Here is a 21,668-nt window from a genome sequence, read left to right as displayed (position 1 = left end):
CCTTCTTCCGCGACAAAAGCACCCAAAAGAGACTTGGTTTGTTCCAACGCTGATGATCCCAATAGCACCCGTAGCATATTACGTGTTTGCTGAGGTGTAATAGTAATATCTGCACGTAAACAAAATGTTGTTAAGCTTGATTAAAACTTTGAATGTACAGCGATTCTTAAGGTTTACTGCGGTCACCCTCCATTACGAGAAGCACCCACCTAGCTTGTCCGCCAGATACCGGTTGACAGCAGCAGTACTGGGCTTCACCTCGTTGAGTAGACCGAGTTCTTGTCGAACTTTGCGCGACAAGAGTGACTTCGCACTACGATACGTATCGTAGATCACCTTCGTAGTGGGGTGGTTGTGCATCGATATCTAAAAATTAAAACAGTTAGAACTACAAATATGCGTAAAAACAGCATCTTACGCACCTCTGTGTCTTCATCAATACACGCTTTCCACGAGGGTTTACCGGCCTCAACTGAGTAGACGGAACGCACAACGAAGCTCGCTTCACATCCTGTAAAGCGGCAGTCGTGCTCACGGCGCCCACGCCCTCGGGGGGCCTGAGTTGCAGCATGTATACACCAAACTCGTTTGAAGCTGTGGGTCAAATAATCAGGTATCTTCTTAGCACCAGGAAGCCTAAGCAACACTCAAAGCAACATAGCAGCAAACGACATAGTGAGACAGCAACATAAACGTCAATATCGGTATCGTGCCTTTGACCTGTTGTGCTTCTCTCTTGTCTCAGAGCTCCGAGTTCGATAGCAAAGGAAGTGCTCGACTTCGTAATGTTTGAGCACTTTCTGATACTCCTCCCACGTGCTGAAGACCTTTTGCGGTAGCCCTGGCTTGTCGTTGATGACTGGGTTTAGCGTTTTCACAATCTTCTTGCGGTTATCCGCGTTTTTGGTTTGGCGACGCCAGAGATAATGTGGTCGACTAGCCGACCCTTCAGTGGATACTCTTACCCGCTTTGTTGGAGGCTCAGGATCTCGGTCATCTGCAGTCGATAATCCTAAATTAGAAAGTGTAAATAACATTGTAGACGACTCGTACCTGAATCTGATACTTTGTTTTCCGTATCGTTGGAGTCCGCTAGGGTGGCTGCGGCGGCGTTACCCTTAGCGTTGCCCTCAACGTTGCTCTCCATGTTGCCCTTAGTGTTGCCCTCAATGTTGCTCTCCATGTCGCCTTCAGTGTTGCCATCCATGTTGCCCTCCATGTTGCTCTCAGCGATAGCGGCCGGCGAGTCAGCTGCCACCTTAGCAGTAGCGTTCTGTGAGTGTTTCACCTCTTTTTCATATGTGGTAGCCTCAGCCGTGGTATCCTGTGTGGCGGGGACATCCTCGTCCTGCGTGGCGCTCTTCGGGGCGTTCTTCGGGGCGGGGAACATCCTCGTCCTGCGTGGCGCTCTTCGGGGCGTTCTTCGGGGCGGGAACATCCTCGTCCTGCGCGGCGTCCTGCGTGGCGTTCTTCGGGGCGTTCTTCGGGGCGGGAACATCCTCGTCCTGCGTGGCGGTTTTCGTGGCGTCCTGCGTGGCGGGGACATCCTCTTCCTGCGTGGCGTTCTTCGGGGCGTCCTGCGTGGCGGGGACATCCTCTTCCTGCGTGGCGTCCTGCGTGGCGCTCTTCGCGGCGTTCCTCGGGGCGGGGGCATCCTTCGTGTGGCCGCGTGTCAGACCAACGTAATAACGCGGGCGCAAGGTGGAGCGACGTCCTACACACATCAAATCAGTTTATATCCATCACAGCGTACCTTATAAGCGTCATACCTGTGTTTGCGACCAACTGGACGTGCGCCACACCCTCTTGTTTCGCAGCCCCCGTACTGGGCGCTCGCATCTTCTCGTCCTTCTTCGCCATATCACCGCTGTAGGTTTCTCCCGTTCCTGGAAATGTCGTACTTTGTCGACCACAAGATTTTGCAAATTTTTAGTCTAATTGTTTGGTTTCAAATTCACGGGAAGATAAACTCGATAAATTACCGAACAACACAGCAAGCTGCTGCGTTGCCCTAAACCACCTTTCGTGTAATTGTGGTAAAGTTGTAGTAACGACTCCGGAACTTGCTCAAATTTATATAGACTGTTTGTTCGAAGATACCGATAGCCGGGACACGCAATTTCTGGTCTCTGCACTGCAGATTGGGTGTAATGCATAACTAAGGTGATTCGGTAATACCACCGGTGGTACACCTAGGGGATAAGTATGTCTCGTAAAACCCACGCCAACCAGTAATCAGGATCTACGTGCTGATTGGCCACTGCGGAGGACGCAGTGGCAACGATGCGTGACAGTAGCGCGTCACACGCTCAGCTCACGTTTTTGAAGCTTTTTTTAATCGAGTCACTTTTGAGATTTTTCCTAAAAACAAATACTTCTCTGTCCCACGAATTTACAGGAACTATTTTTTAAGTGTCTAAAAGTATCTGTTTTATTTAAGTATTTAAAGGATTTTCAAGGTCAACTTAGACTTTTTGTCCATCATGTTACGCCTGTTTTTACTGTCGACGTTTGTGTCGAGAAATCTTAGTGAGTTCGATGAAATCCTAGGCATACATGTACCCGGGCTATGGATGTTAGAGCAAGTTTTTCGCTATTTGCACTTGGTTGTGCCTGACACCAGAGCAAAAGTTTACATTTTATGGAGCTCACGTTCCGTGAGAGTTGCCAAGATGGAGGGTTGTGCTGCTCGTAGTAGACTCGTCCCCGCAGTACTAAAGGATGCAGGTTTCTGTTTCGTAAAGGATGTTACAGCTTCGCGGTGAAAATCCTTGTGATGTGCCATTTCGCGGTCATCCTTGGAGTCGCTGTGATCCGTCTCAATCGAGCCGTTGTCTTTGCCTACATTGAAAAGCAAAGGTGGACAATAACACAGACGTGTGTAAATAATTTGGATTTCTTGGTACTGGTGCCTTGTCGGTCACTGGCACTGAAAAAAAACTCAGTCGCCAGACTCCGAGCAGCAGGCAACCTTGTAAGCGTTCTCTTTCTTACATATCTTGAAAAATGGGGTTGACGCATGGGTAGACTTTTGTCCTCCAAGAGGATCGCACGCCACTTGAGCCGAGTTTGGCGACAATACGCTTTTCTCCCGCAGCACATTCGCCAGTGTAGGGGAGTAAATTGTCCGGATGCTAGACGGAAAAGCAAGGGAAAGAGGATAAGTGGCATGGCAGAAATGAATACTGCAGTCATTAGAGCGTACTATTTGAGACTGATGTCGAGGAGATTGGCCGTGAGCGGCACTAACAGCAAATACAGCCAATACACGGGGCTGGAGAAACAACGTTAGAGTTTTACAGCATATTTAACACAGCTTTAGGCGATACGAACCTTGATAGCAGCCGTAACGATACACCGTAAAGATCGAGTCCAAGAGCGCCCATGAAAGGGAACACGAGCAGGAAGAAGAAGAAGAGCCATAGACTAAACGCCAGCACCATTCGGTTGACCTTTGTCCACGATAGGGTCTCCAGTACAACTTTCACGTTCGCAGACATCAGTAGCACTGAGTAGATGACACTGCCCTGTAGATAGAGACCTACACTCAAGCCATCGACGTTGATTGTGCCGTACATTGCCAGCATGAAGCAGATAAATGCTTGGATCATGGCATTGATAAGCCAGATTGAGAACCGCTTCATGTTGATCCCGTCGTTTCTCTGGCCAGGGACATACAGTGTCGGGTTACGAAGAACTTGTTCGGGCGCGACATCCTCATCAAAAACGCCGATCGCAATGATTGGCAACGCCAGGAAGAAATTCCAGCCAGCCATGACAAAACTCTCGAACACGCTCGTACCTGACTGTCCATTGTAGAAGTTGAAAAGGAACAGAGCAATGACAAGAGCGACGTTCTTGTAGAACGAGTAGAGAATGACCTTGGAGATCCGCTGGTAGTTGTAGCGACCGTGGACAAGAAGAAGCCGTTCGAGAAATCGGAACTGGGCGATAGCATAGTCACTGGCATTGACTGCTTGGACTCCTTCTTGGCCTGACACTCCAATGCCAATATGAGCGGATTGAATCATATTCACATCATTTGCTCCGTCTCCGATGGCTAATGTGATCGGGTTTTGCGGTGAGTTGTACCGAACGAGGTTCACAATGTCTGCTTTTTGAGCAGGGGAGACTCGACACGCAATCACTGCGTGGCAAACACTCGAAATATCTAAAAGCATTTGTGAGAGAACTTTTGCAGCATGCAGTGCTCGCTCTGACGACGTGTTCTTCGGTGGGAAGACGTGTACCATCGCCTTGCCGTCACACACGAGAGCGAGAGTACTGGAAACCGTCTTGGCGCTCAAATGTGACTGCACAGCTTCGAGTTTGTAGATTTTGTCAACTTGTCTGCCCAAGTCATCGAGATCTTCGCTGTTGATGACAAGCAATTGCATTCCCTCATTGATCAGCTGACAGGCATGGCCGATGTTAATCGCAGTTTCCTCCTTGTCACCCGTAAGCATCCAGATCTTTATCCCTGCCTGGGCGAGATTCGCGATGGCTGCGGGAACGCCAGTCTGCAATTTATCTTCGATTGCTGTGGCGCCCACCATTTTCATTTCGGTTTCGATCAACTCGGCTACTTCTTCTAATCGTTCATCTCGGTTTGTCAGAGACGTCACAGCTTCCTGATATTTAACATCCCAAGCCACATATTCCTCCTCCGTTAGCTCCTTACTGCAGATCACCAAAGTTCGAAGCCCTTCGCTAGCAAATCGCTTCAATTCCTCATCCATTTTGGCAGAAAACTGGTCAACTTTACTGCGAGGCATCATGACGTTGTCCGCTCCCTTGCAGTAGAGAAAGTATCGTCCATCTTCGGTACGTATAGTGACCGACATTCGCTTCCTAGTGCTGTTGAACTCGTTCACATTGAGAATTGAGTACTTCCGCACAGTGGACGATTCATTTTTCTTCGTCACTTTGACTTCAAGAAGCGGCGCTGGAGCGTAAAAATTGTATCCTAAACACTTGGCAGCTTTTACAAGAGCTTCTTCGTCTGGAGAGGAAGCACGGTACTCAACCTCTCCAGTTTTCCCGTTCTTCTCTGGGATCACCGTGTGGCATACGGACAACACGGTGAGAAACTCATCAATAGCTTTAGCCTCCGGAGTATTGGCGGCTAGAGCATTGACTAAGCGTGGGTCATCGAAGTGAATAAGAGGATTAAAGTCAACCTGAGCGTCTTTTGGGTCATGGTGTTTCTCGTCTTCTTTATCACTCGCGTCGATGGATAATCCCTTCGCTTCCGCATTCTTCTTTGCCATCTCGGCGACAGCTCGACCGATCTCGGTAGTACCGAAACCATACGACACACCAGCTATGAAACATTTCCGAAATTCCATGATGTTGCACGTCAGAGTTCCCGTTTTGTCACTGAAAATGTGATGCACCTGTCCGAGTTCCTCGTTCAAATCCGATGTCCGTGCGTTCGCGTACGTCCCTTCATGGCACATTTCGGGATCCGAGGCGATGTTTTTCGCTTGAAACACCTTCACCATATCCAGCGACACGTACAGCGAGATCGGCACCAGGTTGTTATACAAAATGAGAAACGTGAAGAAGCTCACCAAGTTCGAAGCAGACGACGTCTGTGCAAAAGCGGAGCCGAAATACCAGAGCTTCGCCTGGTACTTGTCCATCCAGATCGTGTTGCAAATCGTACTGATGATACAGAGCACGAATTGAGTGATGAAAATCAACAGGATGCAGCGGTTCACGACCTTGTACACATTGCTCTGCTTTGAAGGCGTTGAGCGTGCGTTCTGCATCAACTTGGTCTCGGAGCCGGTAAAGATAGCAACCCCGTAAATGTACGCACAGCCGCGAACACTGCAACCGCGTAGAATGATGTTGGAGGGACCAATCGGAGCTGACTCCTTGTTAGGACCAGACTCGATCATGCCTGTGAAGTTGTACAGCCGATTATTGGGCTGTTCGTACTCCATCATTGCATTCAGCTTCATCGTTTGCTTGCCGTGGTCACTCTCTGATAACGCAGGGTCATTGACCTTCCTATAGCCAACGTGTTGTGCCACTTGTTCGATTGCGGACCTTCGCTTCAGGTTCGTCTCACCGTCCAAGTTGCAGGTTTCAACAAAGCACCGACCTTCTTCCTCGGACGTCGAGAGGATAAACACATCTGCAGGTGCTTCATCGCGATCGCCGAGACGTAAAATATCTCCTACTACGACTTCTTGCCACTCCTTTGTAACGATCTCTCCACTACGCCCCAGAACTTTGCAGTGTCGGGAGTTCTGGATGTCGTCGGCATCGTGACGTTTTTTGTCCTCGATGGCTTGTTTTATCATAGAGACCATTAAGACTATCACCAACGGCCCACCTGTTGTGTATTTGTTTGTTGGAGACCAGGGTGTGGCCACTTGAAGAATTGCTATCACTAGAAAATAACAATTGGCGATCACTCGGAAAAACTCAAAAAGTATCTTCGGAACGAAGTTCACCATTGTGTACTTGGACGTCGTCACGTAGTTATCTGCGTATTTGCCTTCACGTCGTAGTCGATCGTTCTCCTCGTCATTGTTGAGGTAGAGTTTACGAAAGCTTTCAGTCGCATTTGACATAGCGCTGTGATTGTGGAGAGGAGACGTTCACGACTGAGATGCTTTGCTAAAAGTTACCACGAGTGGGCCCGTCAAGTTGGAATGGAGAGGGCGCGAAAGGGGTTTCGCTGTGCAGCATGTCTTCTCTATTCGTGGTGCGTCGACGAGATTGTATTTTAGGATTTCTTCTATCGGCTCAACTACTATGGCAAAATGCTCTAATTTGTGCCCTATAAAGTTTAGTTAAACCTAATCAAAAGCATAAAAATGCTCTTTTTTGTGGCCCTATCCGTTCATAAGATACAAATCAATTGTACACTTTGCGAAGGAGAACTACTACGATAAGTTTCATTTCATCTTCATCTCTTGTTTGAGCTGATGCTTATTGCGTACCGGTATCCGGATAAGCTACTGCCCTTCCCACTTCAACTTGGGCCTTACAAAACACCCGTCAAAGATCACCTTTCCCTCTTACTGTGTACCTTATGTGGACCACACTCTCGTAGCCTGGCTACTCGCAGGTTACGCTCTACTCGACATCCCGCAGCATGATGGCGATGCTGCCTCCGACTACCTCGGACCTGACCATGGTACGACCTGCAGCCTCCACCTTTCCGGTGTTTATCGATACTAAGACCCTTCTCTCATTGAACCCGTTTTCCCACACCTTTCTGCAGGTTGACGGCGTGTTATTCGAGTATGAAGACGAGGCTACACGCCAGCCATTCGCCGTTCAGACATGGACCTCATATCTGCGCGCGCTGGCCGACGCCCCGCTCACCGACCGATGCCGAATCTACGAGCGTAGTCTCCAATCTCTCCCGCGCAGCTACAAGCTCTGGAAACTCTATCTGAACGACGTGTACGACACACAAGTGCGAGGACAGCGCGTTGACTCCCCACTGTTCACACAACTAGTGGCTCTGTACGAACGCGCATTGGCGCAGCTATCCACAATGCCCAGACTGTGGCTCGACTACCTCAATGTACTACATGAGATGCGCGTAGTGACTGCGCGTCGTCACGTGTTCGACAGAGCGCTCCGAGCGCTGCCAATTACCCAACACCACCGCATCTGGACGCCGTATCTAGCCTTCGTCAAGCAGATCGGCGTACCCCGCACAGCTGTGCGTGTGTACAAACGATATTTGATGCTGGAACCGTCAAAGAGAGGGGAATTTGTCGACTATTTAGTGTCAATAGAGCACTACGAAGAGGCCAGCTTGCAGCTGGTGCAACTAATCGAGTCGACGCAGGAGAAGCCATCAAGCACAGACCGCACACAGCACAGTATGTGGATGCAGCTCTGCGATATGGTGTCGCAACACCCAACGCGTGTGGCAAAGTCGCTGGATGTGGAAGCGATTCTACGAAGTGGCATGACTCGCTTTAGTGACGAGGTGGGACGACTCTGGTGCTCACTGGCGACGTATTTTGTGCGGCTGGGAATGTTCGAGTCGGCACGAGACGTGTATGAAGAGGGTATTCGCACGGTGGTGACGGTGCGCGACTTCAGCATGATCTTCGACGCGTACGTTAAGTATATCGAAGCGATGCTGACAGCAGAGATGGACCTCGCAGCTGGAGCCGATGACGAGGACGACGAAGAAGAAGACGAAGTGGACCATCAAGCACAAGTCGATCGGCTGTTAAAGGTGTACGAGGATGTGGCCGAGCGACGTCCGTTGCTGCTCAACTCGGTTCTTTTACGTCAGAACCCGCACAACGTACGTGAGTGGGAGAAACGAATTGAGCTGGTCAAGGCGGACCTGCAGAAGGTCATTCGAACCTACGCTGAAGCCGTGAAAACAGTGGACCCTGTCAAATCCGGTGGCCGCTTGCCGACGCTTTGGATCCGATTCGCCAAGTTCTACGACGAGCATGGAGATTTGAACAACGCGCGTGCGATCTTCAAGAAGGCTGTGGATGTGGAATACCGTAACCCTCAGGAGCTCGCTGCGGTGTACTGCGAGTGGGCGGAATTGGAACTTCGTCACGAGAATTTCGACCAAGCGCTGGAGATTGTACGTGGAGCTTGTGCCATCCCAGCGACACGTACGATTCGACTTCGTAAGCGACAGTCATTGACAGCCAAAGACAACGTGCACCTGAGTGTAAAACTCTGGACTTTACGTCTGGATCTCGAAGAGAGTCTGGGAGATCTCGAGTCCACTCGTGCTGCCTATGACGAAGTGTTCGAGCTGAGAATCATCACGCCACAGATGGTGCTTAACTTTGCGGCCTATCTGGAAGAGAGCAAGTACTTCGAGGAGTCTTTCCGTGTGTACGAACGCGGTCTGGCACTCTTCCCTAAGTTCCCGCATGCAGGAGAACTGTGGCAGACGTACCTGACGAAGTTTGTGAAGCGATTTGCTGGCACCAAGATGGAGCGAACTCGCGATCTGTTCGAGCAGGCGATTCGTGCTGCTCCAGCGAAATCTGCACGTGGATTCTACGAGAAATACGCCGAGTTTGAAGAACAGCACGGCATGCTACGCAACGTCATGACAATTTATGAGCGCGCGGCCGACGCTGTTCCAGACGACGACAAGTTGTCCATTTACGAAAAGTACATTAAGAAGGCGCAGAAGTTCTTTGGCGTGGCCAAAGTACGGGACGTGTATCAGCGAGGTATTGCCCAGCTGCCCGATAAGTGTGTCCCGAATCTGTGTCTCAAGTTTGCGCAGATGGAGACGAAACTGGGCGAATTTGATCGCGCTCGAGCCATTTACGCTCACGCGTCTCAATTCTGTGACCCACGTCAGCATGAAAAGGCATTCTGGAAGGTGTGGCATGAGTTCGAGGTCTCTCACGGCTCCGAGCATACGTTCCTCGAAATGCTGCGCATCAAGCGCTCGGTGGTGGCTCAATACTCCCAGGTGAACTACGTGGCGTCTGAAATCGCTCCTCAGGACGGAGAGACGTCGAAGATTGCAGGGATGGTGGCAGCGTCAACGCCTGCAGCTGCTGGAGATGCCATGGCTGCTTTGGAGGCGCAACTTGATGTGCCGTCAGCTGACGAAGGCGACGCTGCGAAGAAGCGGAAAGGAGAGACGATGGAGTCTGAAAATGAACGGAATGTACGTCAGAAGCAGATTGTGGAGGTGGCGAATGAAGAAGAGATCGATTTGGACGACGAAGACGACGACGCAGAGGAAGAAGCGGGAGGAGATGTCGATATCGAAGAGCGCGAGGTGCCGTCAACTCTACTGGGTGGAGGCATCAAGGCGTCAGAATGAGGCTAAACAGTAAAGCTACTTCATTTGACTTGACCATTTTACTCAAATTTACTGTGTTTTGCTAAAGGCTAAACAATAGATAATGGATCGTGGTCAAATATCTCATTGTGGACAACCCACATGACCTGTACGGTTTGTTTTACTTCGCATTAGTTTTTGTGACGTCTATTTTGGCTTTGCATTTTGACAGTAACCTTAGTGAAGGTGTTGTGTATGTAGGTTTGCATTGGCGTTGCTCCAGCCTCTGAGTCGCACACTGATGGCTTATGATCCGTACAAATCCTTGCTCGCTAACGCGAGACGAGATCACTTAAAACACCACTCCGACCTGAACACGCATCTCGTGGGGAACGTTTTCCTTCCAGCAATCGATTCACAACCCAAGAAGAACGCTTCGGCATCTACAGCTTCACTCAAACACTTGAAAGTGATTGAACAATGCATAATGGCGGAGAATAAACGCGAAGAACGATTAGCAAAGTGATTTCACACACAGCGTGAACGAGAGAAAGTCTTGATCCAAACACTAATGCTCGGAAAATATCCCGAACAGCAACACAAAACAAAATTATTGTTGTCGAGAAAGAACAAGCTGGTGACACCACGCCTCGACAACATCTGAACGCAGAGCTCACAGGTATCAGAGCTAGAGTGGCCACACCAGATCGTGTGTTTCGGAAAGCGGACATCACGGGTGGTGTACCCAAAACGAAGCCACACGCGCACAAATGTTTTAAGCTTCCAGGGTGCAACGGATCTCCCGGCAAAAGGTTAAATGCAAGAGAACAAGATGCAGCATCGATAAAACTTTCATCTCCGCCTAGACATGCTCCAAGAGAGACTACAGCAGTGACGAATGGATTATCTACTCGAACAAAACGCCCTCCGTCACTCTCAGCGACAGAAAGCAGTGTGAGATCTCCTAGTGTCCGAGTGCAAACGTCCAGCGAAACAGCAGCTTCTTCGAGTCAAAGGGCACAGTCGCCATATACATCGCTGCATCGACATCAAACCAGGTCAGCAAAAGCTACTGCGCAGCTTTCATCTTTGCCCGACAAACCGGATGAAAAGGTTTCGCTATTGAGTACTGGTGAGGACATTGGAGAACCGCAGGAAGAGTCATTTGTTGATTTTGAAGGAGCACTCAGCTTCTCTAAAGCTCAGCAATTCGCAGAGTCAATCAGAAGCGATGCTCAACTACTGGAGGAGAAGGTTCTCGCTGAGTTTGCCACGCAAACAACACCACGCTTACTGGGAGATGTTACACTGGATCATACAGCTACGAAGACTTCTCCACGACCGGAGCTTGATCAAGTGGATACCACTTTGGTTGCAACTACGGATGGATCAGTCTCAACACCGCGTCGTCCTCAGTCTGTCCAAGCCCAGCAATCAACACGCCAATCGTTCCTTGAGAGTTTCGCGAGAGATGACAAAATCTTTCGAGAACGGAAAGAAGCTATGGCCCAACAAGTTGATAAAGATACAGGCAAAGGAAGCGAATCTGCTCACGATGATCAAGTCGTTGTGGACGAAAACGAGGACTCCCATGCAAAGGAAGAAGACGCATACATCGACAAGAACGACGTACGCGATTTAGCTGAAACCAACACTACAGCAGAAGATCAAAGCCTTGCTGAAGAAGAAGATAGTTCCGGAGGGCGTTTTGGAGAAGTATTGGCCATAGACATGAAAGACGCCCACGATTCAGCTGATAATAGTGCTGAAGAGGATCACGGTTTTGCCGAAGAAGAAGAAGACAAATCACGGGCGAACAAAGATGAAGAACCTGTCATAAATATCAAAGACGTGCTCGATTCAACTAATCTCGACAGTGCAGAAGAGGACTACGGCGACGATTTTATTGAACAGGCTGATGACGAAGACGATGAGCTTGAGACCGATGTGGCCGAGACACTCTTCGATCTGGTCGACATGGTGGATGCTGCGATTGCATCGGAAAAGAAGGAGAAGATTAGTATAGCCAGCCCACGCACCGTCTCGCTACGACCACGCTCTTCAGCTGTACGAACGAAGAGCATGCTTGCGAGGAACACTACTGACGTATTTTTACCTGCTTGTTAGGATCGCACAACCAAGTCCGTGCTCCGAATCCAGTCTGTGTTTCGCGGTTATCGCGCCCGCATCTCTTTCCGCCTCGCCCTTTACGAAGACGCACTGAGTTGTGGCGTGCTAGGAGCGATGCCGTGCACAATTCAGGGCCGATCAGGCTGGTACCTGGACCCGAAGCGCCTTGTAGCCTACTACTTCGTTATCCCGGACCCCCGACGGCGAGTGGGAGCAGAAGCACACGCTGCGCTGCAGTCGTTTGGTGCTCACACCGTACGAGATGCAGCAAGAAATCTTAACTAAAGCTCCGGCACTGCCGGCGGTACTGCCAGCGGCACCTGCGATTGAGTAAAGGCTGTCGAAAGTGACAACTTCAACAAACACTTCTCAGATCTGATTCTACCAACCCCTCGACGTCACCCTCTGTTTTCGACTTTGAAACTGCAGTGACCATCACTCTTTAGGGATGCCACCCATCTCTTTTCCACCAATAGTTCGTTCAGAAGGAACGAGTTGCTGATTCCGCCGCGTAGGACACTGCGTGAGCCCTTCCTGACGCCGCACCAAGCCTTCACCCGACCACGGCTACACGTCCTCTAACTCTGCTACACAAGGTGAACAGTTGTCGAGCTGCTGGAGCGTCGCGTACGTGTTGGAGAACAATTAAAATTATCAGATTAGAGAGCCTAAACACTTTTGTGTCTTAATTTTGCTGGTGGGAAATAGCTGTACGATATCATTTTACAGAGTTTGGGGAATAGACAATTATGGCTGCTGAGCGAGACAGCGACTTCTACGTGAACGTGTCAAGCGACGGCTGTCGAGACGAAGCGGACGAGAGACTCAGCACCCTCAGTGCACAACACCAGGACGACGCAGAGTACACCAGTGTACTGTACGCGAGGCCAGTGGAAGTCATGTCACCCACATCGTCCAGTAGCAACGACTCTGGGTCCGAGTTCTACGCAACAAGACATCAGTTAAAGAACGGAGCTACTGGAGATAGCGGAGAGCAGAACGGTGCTGCACCTACGTCGGCTACAGCCACAGAAACAGAAACAGATTCAGACCAGGAAGAGAGTCGCAGTGATCCAGATAAAGGGAAGGAGCACGTGATACGATCCATGAACGCTGCAGAGGACAAAAGTGACGCTGATGCTGAAGCTACAGACGATGAAGAGTGCAAGGGCCTAGGAGAAACTGGTACAGCAGACGAAACAGACCAAGATCGGTTTAAATTGGCGATCGCGCTGGACTTTGAGACAGACACTAATGCTGCAATTAGTACTGGACCGCCAAGTGTTACTCGAAAGACATCGAGTAGCTTTTCAGACCTTGGAGATTACGAAGATTTCTCGTTTTCCGATGCGATCACGATACCAAATGGCGGAGGCCCAGGGAGCGTGGAGAGCAGCAGTAATTCCGGCACACCTACCACGTTTTATCCTATTTATGAGAACGAGGCTTTTCGATTCACTCATGCTAGCGTGAGCAACTGTGGATACGGCAGCTACGACGCGATTGACAAGATTCCTGGAGTTTACACAAACAGTCCTGCGAGAAGTGCACGGAGTGCGAACTCGCCCACGATGCTGCGTCTCGATAATTATGGCTACAGTGGAGGTCGAATCACGCCAACTTTCCAACTAACGCAGCCGGCAGATGAGTCGCATCCATTAATTGGAGACATTTATCCGGTTTCTGGTGAGGTTGTGCGGCTACGAGTTGACAATGCCGCTTATATTATCTTCTACAAGAGCGACGATAGTGGCGAAGAGCAGAACACAAAGAATGAAATACTAGCGATGTCTTCATCGTCTGAGGATGACGTTGATACTAGCGAGTGGGGTGAGGAAGGCTCTGGCAGAGTAGCCCCGCCACGATCGTATGCCTCACTAGGTGCAGCTGGCCACAAGGTGCAAACCGACAACTGCTTTACTCGGGACTATAATCACCCCACGAGATCTTTGGGTAGGGGTCTCTTTCGTGCGTCCACGAGTGTTGGCAGTGCCTTTTTAAAAGGTGCAGCTGGTCTCGTGAACAAAACGTATCAAGGTGGAGCTAACGGTGGCGTATTTGGCTTTGCCAAAGGACTGGGAATGGGGATGTTAGGTCTGGGGACACATACCGTGAAAGGCGCGTTCCGAGGTGTTGGGCAAGTGACTCATCTGGTCGGTGAGATGGTGTTAGGGACTGCGCCACATTTCAGCATTGACGGTACGCTGGTGCTCACGAACTATCGCATCATTTGGCAAGCGTTAAGCACGAAAGACGCCATGGAGATCCCACTGGCATCGATATTGTCGGCTGAAAGCTCGACGACAGCGCCGCATGTCGCCAATATTGAAGGCAAACATCTTCTGCGTGCCTCGTTGGCATTCCAGAATGAGACTACGTGCTCGGATTTCTTGGGCTGCGTGTGGGAGCTCTACTCAACGGGTGGCTCGCCTCCTCACTATCTATTCGCACACTTGCATTATCAAGCACTACGACATAAAGACGAATTGAAGACGCCGGATGGAACTGGACTTGAAACCCCGAGTGACTCTTTTTACGATGCCGAGGAAGACTATCGCCGACTGAAGCTGCTGGACGAAGATAGCTGGATGCGGTTGTATGACAACTCAGACTACACCATGTTCCCGTCATACCCGGATACGTTCGTGATCCCGTCGGTGCTGGATGAAGATGATCTTCGCGAGCTGAGCGCTTATCGCAGTGCAAGCCGCATTCCTGCGGTTGTATGGCGTCATCCGCACACTGGGGCGCTCGTGTGTCGCTGTGCCCAACCTTGCACAGGATTAAGTGGATACGTCGTGGAAGCCGACCAGAAAATGGTGTCTGCGCTTCAACACGCCACGAGCGCGTATGGCGATGCGAGATTTCACTTTTTCGATGCGCGAAGTCAAATGGCCGCGGCGGCCAACTCGGCACAAGGTAAAGGCACAGAGGACCCGAGAAATTACCCCAACTCAGAGCTTCATTTCTGCGATATCGCCAATATCCATGCCGTGCGTTCATCATACGCATCGCTGGCTGCAGTGTGCCAGCTTGGCCAGGAACGGGAGAGCAGCGGCTGGTTATTTCAACTGCGAAACACTTTCTGGTTTCTGCATTTGTCGAATATCCTCTCGACGTCGCAGGAAATCTGTCGCTATCTTAGTCAGGGAAACTCTGTGATGATTCACTGTAGTGATGGATGGGACCGAACGCCACAGCTTACCGCCATGGTGCAGCTCTTGCTGGATCCGTACTACCGAACAGTGCGGGGATTGCTATGTCTGATTGAGAAGGAATGGTGCTCGTTTGGACACCTCTTTCGGTACCGCTATGGACATGGTGAAGGCCCGGGCCAACAAGAGCTCGAGGAACAGTCTCCAGTGTTCATTCAGTGGCTGGACGCATTATGGCAGATATGGCGGCAACAACCCTGGGCGTTTGAGTTCAACGAAGCGCTTTTGTTGGCACTTTATGAAAGTGTTTTCTCTGGATTGTATGGCAATTTCCTGTACAACAACGAACGACAGCGGAAACAAGAGGAGGCAACTGCACCCACCCGATCCCTGTGGTTTGTTCTGCTGGAGCAGACGGAGAAGTATTTGAATGTGGAGTACGACAGCGCCAAGAACTTTAACAGCATCGGGTTAGTGCTTCCCTTTTCGTCGGAGGAAAATGACTTGGTCATGTGGACAAACCACTTGGTCTATGCGGACCCTGTCTGCCGAAAGTACGAATGAGGGATTTCCGTTGCAGCGGATATTGACTGTCCAGGATACTTGGTTCGAGCTGAAGCGAGCAGGCACATGGCTGCTACCTGTCGTGGTCGGGAGTGGCAGTTTCGTTGGAGAATGCACTTAACCGAGCATCATTTCGAGAAAATCGAGAACTGGAAGTTCGAGCTTGTCTTCCACGAAATGTTTGTCACTGCAGAAGATGATGAGTGCGTCACGGTCATGCACTAATATTGCTCTAGCAGAAGTGACGTACATGAATTCCGCTGCTGAATCACGCTGGTTTTCAGATGGCTGCGTCGATGTAGAGAGGCTATCAGTTTTCCTACGGGGAGCTGATGCTTTGCAGGACACGGTACTGCTAGGTGTCAGAGCTGACGAAAGCAATTAGGTAGAGTAGGTTAGCAGTAGGTAAGATAGGATAAGTTGTTAGTGTTGTAGAACTATTAGGGATAAGCACGAAAAGCAATAAAGCTGACCTGGTGGCGATGATGCCGCCAGTGGGCGCTTGCGGTGTGATTTGGACATCGATTGAGGATTGTTGCTTGTTAGGTTTTGTGCAGATATTGCACGATTTCCTTGAAGATGTACCGCTTCGGTGTTTCTCTCGTGCTCGACATCATCAGTGACTTGCACAGGCAGCAATTGAAATTGTGGAGCTTCGAACTCAGGATTGCTACCGGGGCTGTCATCCCGTCGGCTAAAAGCTGTTATCGAGAGAAGCTCCGTAACGTTTTGCTCGACATAACAGGATAAAGTAGAAGTGATTTCGTACCTGGTACATCAGGAAAAACTTCGTGCTCCTTCTCCCATTGAATGATCTCTGCTGCAGCTACCAATTCCTGTGATATCGATGAAGTCGGAGGCGTCCGAGTCTTAGGAGCTGCTTGCCGAATTTGCTGAGCAAGTCGAACCGCGTCATTTTCGCGTCTGGGAGTTTTTGCCGGAGGTTGCACGAGTGCCGCCTCAGCCATGTGCTCATGTTCCCACTGAACAATTTCCGCAGCCGCCTCCAAGTCGTCCCAAAAGTAATCTGGTCGTGTTTGCTCAGTTTCGACTGTGGGGTTGGCTGCTGGCAGATTATCAGGGGTAACGACGCGATGAAATGATATCGCTGACCTTGCCTGCATCCGTGAGACTTGAGGCGGTTGATGATTTTGGAGTGGGGCTGCTGAAGGCTGGAAGCTCTGTCGCGAAGTATCTGCTAGATTGGGTTGAATGACAACCGGGGGTTGAACATGGCATACTTCAGAGTTCTGAGCACGACGTCGCTTTTCGAGAGCTTCTCGTCTTCTCTGCTCAATACGCTCTTGCTGTTCCTTCGTAAGTGTTCCCGGTGGAGAGGAGGGGAGTCTACGTCTTTCAAAAGCTTCTTGTCGTTTCTTTTCGATACGCTCTCGCTGTTCCTTCGTCAGTGGCTTGGGTGAGCTAGAATGGATTGAAGCATTACTCCGTGGCACGTTCACTCGAGTCGCGGGCATTTCCCGTTGACCCCCTATCGTAGTCGTTGTAATCGCTGCCACTACTGATGATCGTGATAGCAGTCCATTCTTCATTAAAATCTCGCAAGAAATCTCGTGCGGAGTTTTCTTCGTGTGGTTCTTCTCCGCATCTGCGCCATCTAAACAGTTAGCTAAACCCTCACTATTAAGCGGACTACATACAGGTTTTCGCCTTTGCCAGGATCTTCTTCCCATACAGTTTTTCAATCTACACACAAAGACTAAGTTTAGGTCGTTCATTGTTGGCTCTGTCGGCCCCACACCTCAGTCCATCGCCCCGCTTTGGACATCTCCCGCACGTGTTTCTTCTTAGCTGCCACCGTCTGCTTCTTCTTAGCTGCCACCGTCTGCTTCTTCTTTGCCCCAGAGGATACAGGAGCCCCGCGCTTCCGCCGTGGCGCGCTCGTCTTACCAGGCATTTTTCGATTCCGCACTGAAGTTGAAGATTGAAGTCAAAGGTTGCAGCTAACAAAGAAATGGCTACATTTTATCTGATAACTAACGTCAGTTCTGAGGAGGAGGCAGCATTTCGTCGCTCCAGAAGCCCCAGCAGTTGCCCATGCACGTAGCCAGACCGCAAGTGCGGCAGTGGATGGGGCGTGGGTTCAGCGCCAATGTGGCCGCTGCAGCCTCCGGTTCGGCGTCGATAGCTTCCAGACGAGCGGCGATTTTGTTGAGCTGGTTGCGAATGGAGCGGCGTTTGTTCTTCCTGCTCGACTTATCTTCCAGAAACTCTGCGAGGATCTTCTCCAGCGACTTCTGCTGCTCTAATAGCTCACCGCGCGGTACGTACTGCAAGAAGGTGACGTAGCAGTGTTTGAGGTACTGGTGGTCCGTGCAGTGTACCTCGCCATGGCGAGCGTAGTAGCAGCTATCACACACCAGCACCAGGTCGCGGCATACCGTGCACACTTTGCGTCCACTGAATTCGTCAAACGGCGACTGGCACTCGATGCATTTGCCGACGATTTCATTGCTGTTCTGCGCCCCCATCAGGACACTACAACGCAGTTTTAAAACGTTAGAATCTACAATAAATTTTAGTTAAGAAGGCAACTACGTACCGCTTATCGAAAACGAAGTTCTTGCCACGGAAGAAGCCTCCGTCCTGATACGTTTCAAGGTACTTGTGAATGCCACCCTTGAGGTGGTGCACATCGTTTACGCCTTGACTGCGCAGAAAGTTGGATGCCTTTTCGCAGCGAATGCCACCTGTGCAGTACATCAACACCTTCTTGTCCTTCATCTCGTCTACACGGTTTTGCAAGAAGGCGTAGTACTCGGAGAAGTTCTTGACCTTTGGGTCCACCGCGTTCTCGAAGTGACCTGGACACGAATACGACGATAAGCGCTATCGAAAGAAAGTGTGATGCATGGTAGCTACATACCAACTAGAAATTCTTTGTGTGCCCGTACGTCAAGCACCACCGTGCCTTCCTTGTCCTTCACCGCCTGACGCATCGCCTCATGAAATTGTTGAGGGGTCAGGTATCCTCGGTCCTCGTCGGAAGCTGTCATGTCCGGGCGAGCGACGATGCCGCCCGTGGACACGATCTCCTTTACGTGTTTGATAATGAGACCGACAAACGGAGGCTCCTCATGTGCGTGAGAGCTGTGCTTGAAGTCCTCTGGACGCATGGCGAAGACCTTGTGCGCACATAAGAACGCGATGTACTCATCGATTTTGGCATGCGATGGACTCGACAGCGTGGCGTTGATGCCTTCTTCGCTGATAAGGATGCGACCTACAAGTCCCAAACGCTCACAAAGCTGCTGTTGTTCCTGCTTGAGCTCCAGTGGAGCCTCTACCTCCACATACTTGTAAAATAGGATCACGGCGTGGCCTGCAGTCACCATTATTGCTGGTCGTGATCGAGCTTGATTTTGATGAATGGCTAACCTCACTGTTTTTACCTTCCAAACATCATAGCATTTCTTAAAATCCTGTCAGAATCGATTACTGTACATTGGTGCGCGAAGAGCTCCATTATTGTCTTCCGCTGGGATGAATGAAAGTGAGGCTGCGCGGGAGCCTAACAAGGAGCCCACGACCAATGGAACACCTAGTCCCGGTAAGCGCAATGTGAGCAAGGCGAAGAGGCTCTTGCCAATGGAGCTGCGGGTACGTGACCGTGACAGTGCGATATGATTGGCATCGCTGCTGGAAGATCGACTATTTGACGGACACTCGATTGGTGCTCGTAGAAACGCCGTCGAGCCGCGAAGCTACAGGTGTCGGCTGAAAAGAAGGCGCGGGTGACGGGTGCAGCTTCTTCACCTCAGACATCGTCAGCACCTGCCCGGTACTATAGTAACAAAAAGCATGTTGCCAGGGTGTGAAATCTCTTACGGCGTGTTGTTTCTCTAGATCTCCTGGCAAAACGAAGGTAATCAAGGATATTAACGAGGGACCAGAACCGATCCAAGCGTCTCATGAGGCCATTTCAGTTGAGATTGCGCAGTTAGAAGCAGCAAAGAAGGCTTCCCCATCGAAATCGACATCCAAACAATCGCCTCGTGCGCAGGAGCCACCTGCTACTGCTTCAGCACGATTGCATTCGCTTTATAACTCGTCACTGCTGACTCAAAGAGCTCTGAACCGACGGCTTGTTCCAGGTGCAAACGTCCCGAACATCTTCCAGGTAAGTGACCAGAGAATGATTTATGTGAATGAAGCGTGTTGCTCACATTTGGCAATCAGGTTGCCGAGTTGCCGCTGGACACTGTGCCCAAAACTAAACTGTCCATCCTTACCGCCTTTCCGTATCCTTTTCAGCGCGTAAAGTAGGTGCTTTCTTTGTTTAACAACACCACCATGAAATGTTCTGACAATGATCTCATGCTGCCAGCTCAAAAATCCAGCAGCAAGCACTGCAACAATTCATGTCTGGTGGTGGAAGTGCGCAGCAGTCTGCTACCCAAAGCACAGCAGTGCGATGGCAGCAGGCGTTGCAATATTTCGTACACCCTGCAGACGTAGTACCGACTTCTGTTCTGCTCAACCGAGCGACTACATCAAGCACAGGTGAGCCGTTATTAGGAGGCCCCAAAGGTGAACACAAACGAGAAGAAAAGGCATATCTCACAGCGCGATGGAATACGTGGCAGGAATCATTTCGCGACGTCTACATGAACTTCCGTCGTCGGGCTTGCAGAACTACTGGCGACACACAGGATGGCTCATTTTATCTTCGTTCAAGTAAATTTGTCGTTTACTTCCTGTATGATACCGACAGTCAAGATGCAATAGCAAATGAATCCTCAATCATCAGCCTGTGCCGACAGCACGACGAAGAAACAAATGCAGCTGAAACCCCGGCTAAAGTAACCAAGAATACGCAGAATCGTCGTCTTCGAGCTGTGATGTCGCAGTCAAGTGCAAGAACGCGCAAGGTGTTGCACCATCTCAATGTGGAATACACCATGCCATACGTCAAAGCAAACCAGACGCAGCGTGAAGTCGGCGAGTTCCACTTGCTAGAAGAAGAACTCGAGGCCAGCCGCAAAAGACAAGACAGCGACACAATCCTGACGCGCACTTCAACCGCTCCAGATAATATGCATGGTGTCGATTCACTGCTGCTTTTCCACGGCCACATCGCTGTTCACGGACTGTACGAGTTCCTCATCAACCGTGCACGTAAGTGCCCCTCTTCACCCGATGTGGGTTGAGATATCCAGTAGCTAACTTTTCACTTTCATTGTCAGCCATGTCGAATCAAGACGTGCCAGTGCTCTATGCGCTCTATCCATTTGCGAACGCTTCCATCAAAAGCTTGCAGGTCACATCGTTTGGTCGAGTCGGAGCTGCAGTGACCGAGTCAGAAGTTGGAGACCAGTCTTCGAGATCTGCCACACTCTTTCGGATCGAAATTTCTGGATTCTGCTTCCCTTCCAGTACCAAGAGATTACTCGCAGTGCTCAAGGATGAGTGGGAAATAACCCACTCCTCCTACGACTTGTTGGAACCTACGACTGGAGGGAAGAACTCCCAAATCGTATTGCGAACCTACATGGAGGCATTGGCCGGTGCGGAGCGTCTGAATGCCGTCAAGTTGGACGAGAATCTCGCAAGAGGACCCGAAAGTGACCAACAAGAGCGTCAGAAGCGTCTTCAAGAGCTTGAATTTTCCAAGCGACGCATGGAAATTGCAGCAGTGACGAAGATGGAAAGCCGCTACAATATGGAAACTACGAGCCGAACGATTGTTGTCCGGCGATGAATCCTCGCCGCAATCTTTTGTCGGTCGTTTGGTTTCTCCGTGTCCATAGGTGTGACGTGGGAAGGAAGATTTCGATTAAAACTTTGTACGTTGCATAATGCACCGAAATTTGTGCGGGCAGCTACTGGGCGTAGGTAACCTGGCAATGGTGTGGCCAAGATCGTTTTGAGTTCGTCACGAGTGAAAGACAATCGCACGGTAAATCACCGCCGTTGAATTGTGACTTCACACGGAAAGGGCCAACCACTGCAACATGTTGCTCACAAACGCGTTCGCGGATGCAATACGTTCATGTGCGTCAGCCACAAACTAATCGTCATAAATTTTAGGTAAGAGT

At 50.3% G+C, this 21,668-nt stretch overlaps 6 protein-coding genes across 6 annotated transcripts; 3 read left to right on the top strand and 3 right to left on the bottom strand.

The window, feature by feature from the left end:
• Positions 1 to 2,498: 2,498 nt before the first annotated feature.
• On the bottom strand, positions 2,499 to 6,314 carry PITG_11159 (phospholipid-transporting ATPase, putative; the record flags this gene model as incomplete). The annotated part of the gene is made up of 4 exons (XM_002901881.1): positions 2,499 to 2,546; positions 2,753 to 2,841; positions 2,874 to 2,929; positions 3,334 to 6,314. The coding sequence occupies 4 exons, from the start codon at positions 6,312 to 6,314 to the stop codon at positions 2,499 to 2,501; spliced, it is 3,174 nt and encodes a 1,057-aa protein (XP_002901927.1).
• A 389-nt stretch (positions 6,315 to 6,703) lies between these two features.
• PITG_11158 (pre-mRNA-splicing factor SYF1-like protein) lies at positions 6,704 to 9,805 on the top strand (the record flags this gene model as incomplete). The annotated part of the gene is made up of 3 exons (XM_002901880.1): positions 6,704 to 6,721; positions 7,073 to 7,156; positions 7,244 to 9,805. 3 exons carry the CDS (start codon positions 6,704 to 6,706, stop codon positions 9,803 to 9,805), a joined length of 2,664 nt encoding a protein of 887 aa, XP_002901926.1.
• Positions 9,806 to 12,642: 2,837 nt separating this feature from the next.
• On the top strand, positions 12,643 to 15,612 carry PITG_11157 (myotubularin-like protein; the record flags this gene model as incomplete). The annotated part of the gene is made up of 2 exons (XM_002901879.1): positions 12,643 to 12,854; positions 12,957 to 15,612. The coding sequence occupies 2 exons, from the start codon at positions 12,643 to 12,645 to the stop codon at positions 15,610 to 15,612; spliced, it is 2,868 nt and encodes a 955-aa protein (XP_002901925.1).
• A 542-nt stretch (positions 15,613 to 16,154) lies between these two features.
• Positions 16,155 to 16,580, bottom strand: PITG_11156 (uncharacterized protein; the record flags this gene model as incomplete). Its single annotated transcript, XM_002901878.1, has 2 exons — positions 16,155 to 16,291; positions 16,382 to 16,580. The coding sequence occupies 2 exons, from the start codon at positions 16,578 to 16,580 to the stop codon at positions 16,155 to 16,157; spliced, it is 336 nt and encodes a 111-aa protein (XP_002901924.1).
• Positions 16,581 to 17,612: 1,032 nt separating this feature from the next.
• PITG_11155 (uncharacterized protein) lies at positions 17,613 to 18,965 on the bottom strand (the record flags this gene model as incomplete). Its single annotated transcript, XM_002901877.1, has 3 exons — positions 17,613 to 18,108; positions 18,173 to 18,434; positions 18,497 to 18,965. 3 exons carry the CDS (start codon positions 18,963 to 18,965, stop codon positions 17,613 to 17,615), a joined length of 1,227 nt encoding a protein of 408 aa, XP_002901923.1.
• Positions 18,966 to 19,117: 152 nt separating this feature from the next.
• On the top strand, positions 19,118 to 21,331 carry PITG_11154 (uncharacterized protein; the record flags this gene model as incomplete). Its single annotated transcript, XM_002901876.1, has 6 exons — positions 19,118 to 19,230; positions 19,314 to 19,411; positions 19,477 to 19,750; positions 19,810 to 19,892; positions 19,958 to 20,748; positions 20,817 to 21,331. 6 exons carry the CDS (start codon positions 19,219 to 19,221, stop codon positions 21,329 to 21,331), a joined length of 1,773 nt encoding a protein of 590 aa, XP_002901922.1.
• Between the last annotated feature and the right edge of the window lie 337 nt (positions 21,332 to 21,668).

Source organism: Phytophthora infestans, genomic scaffold, assembly GCF_000142945.1.
Source record: "Phytophthora infestans T30-4 supercont1.19 genomic scaffold, whole genome shotgun sequence".
Taxonomy (NCBI): domain Eukaryota; phylum Oomycota; class Peronosporomycetes; order Peronosporales; family Peronosporaceae; genus Phytophthora; species Phytophthora infestans.
This window is presented reverse-complemented; position numbering and strand designations above follow the sequence as displayed.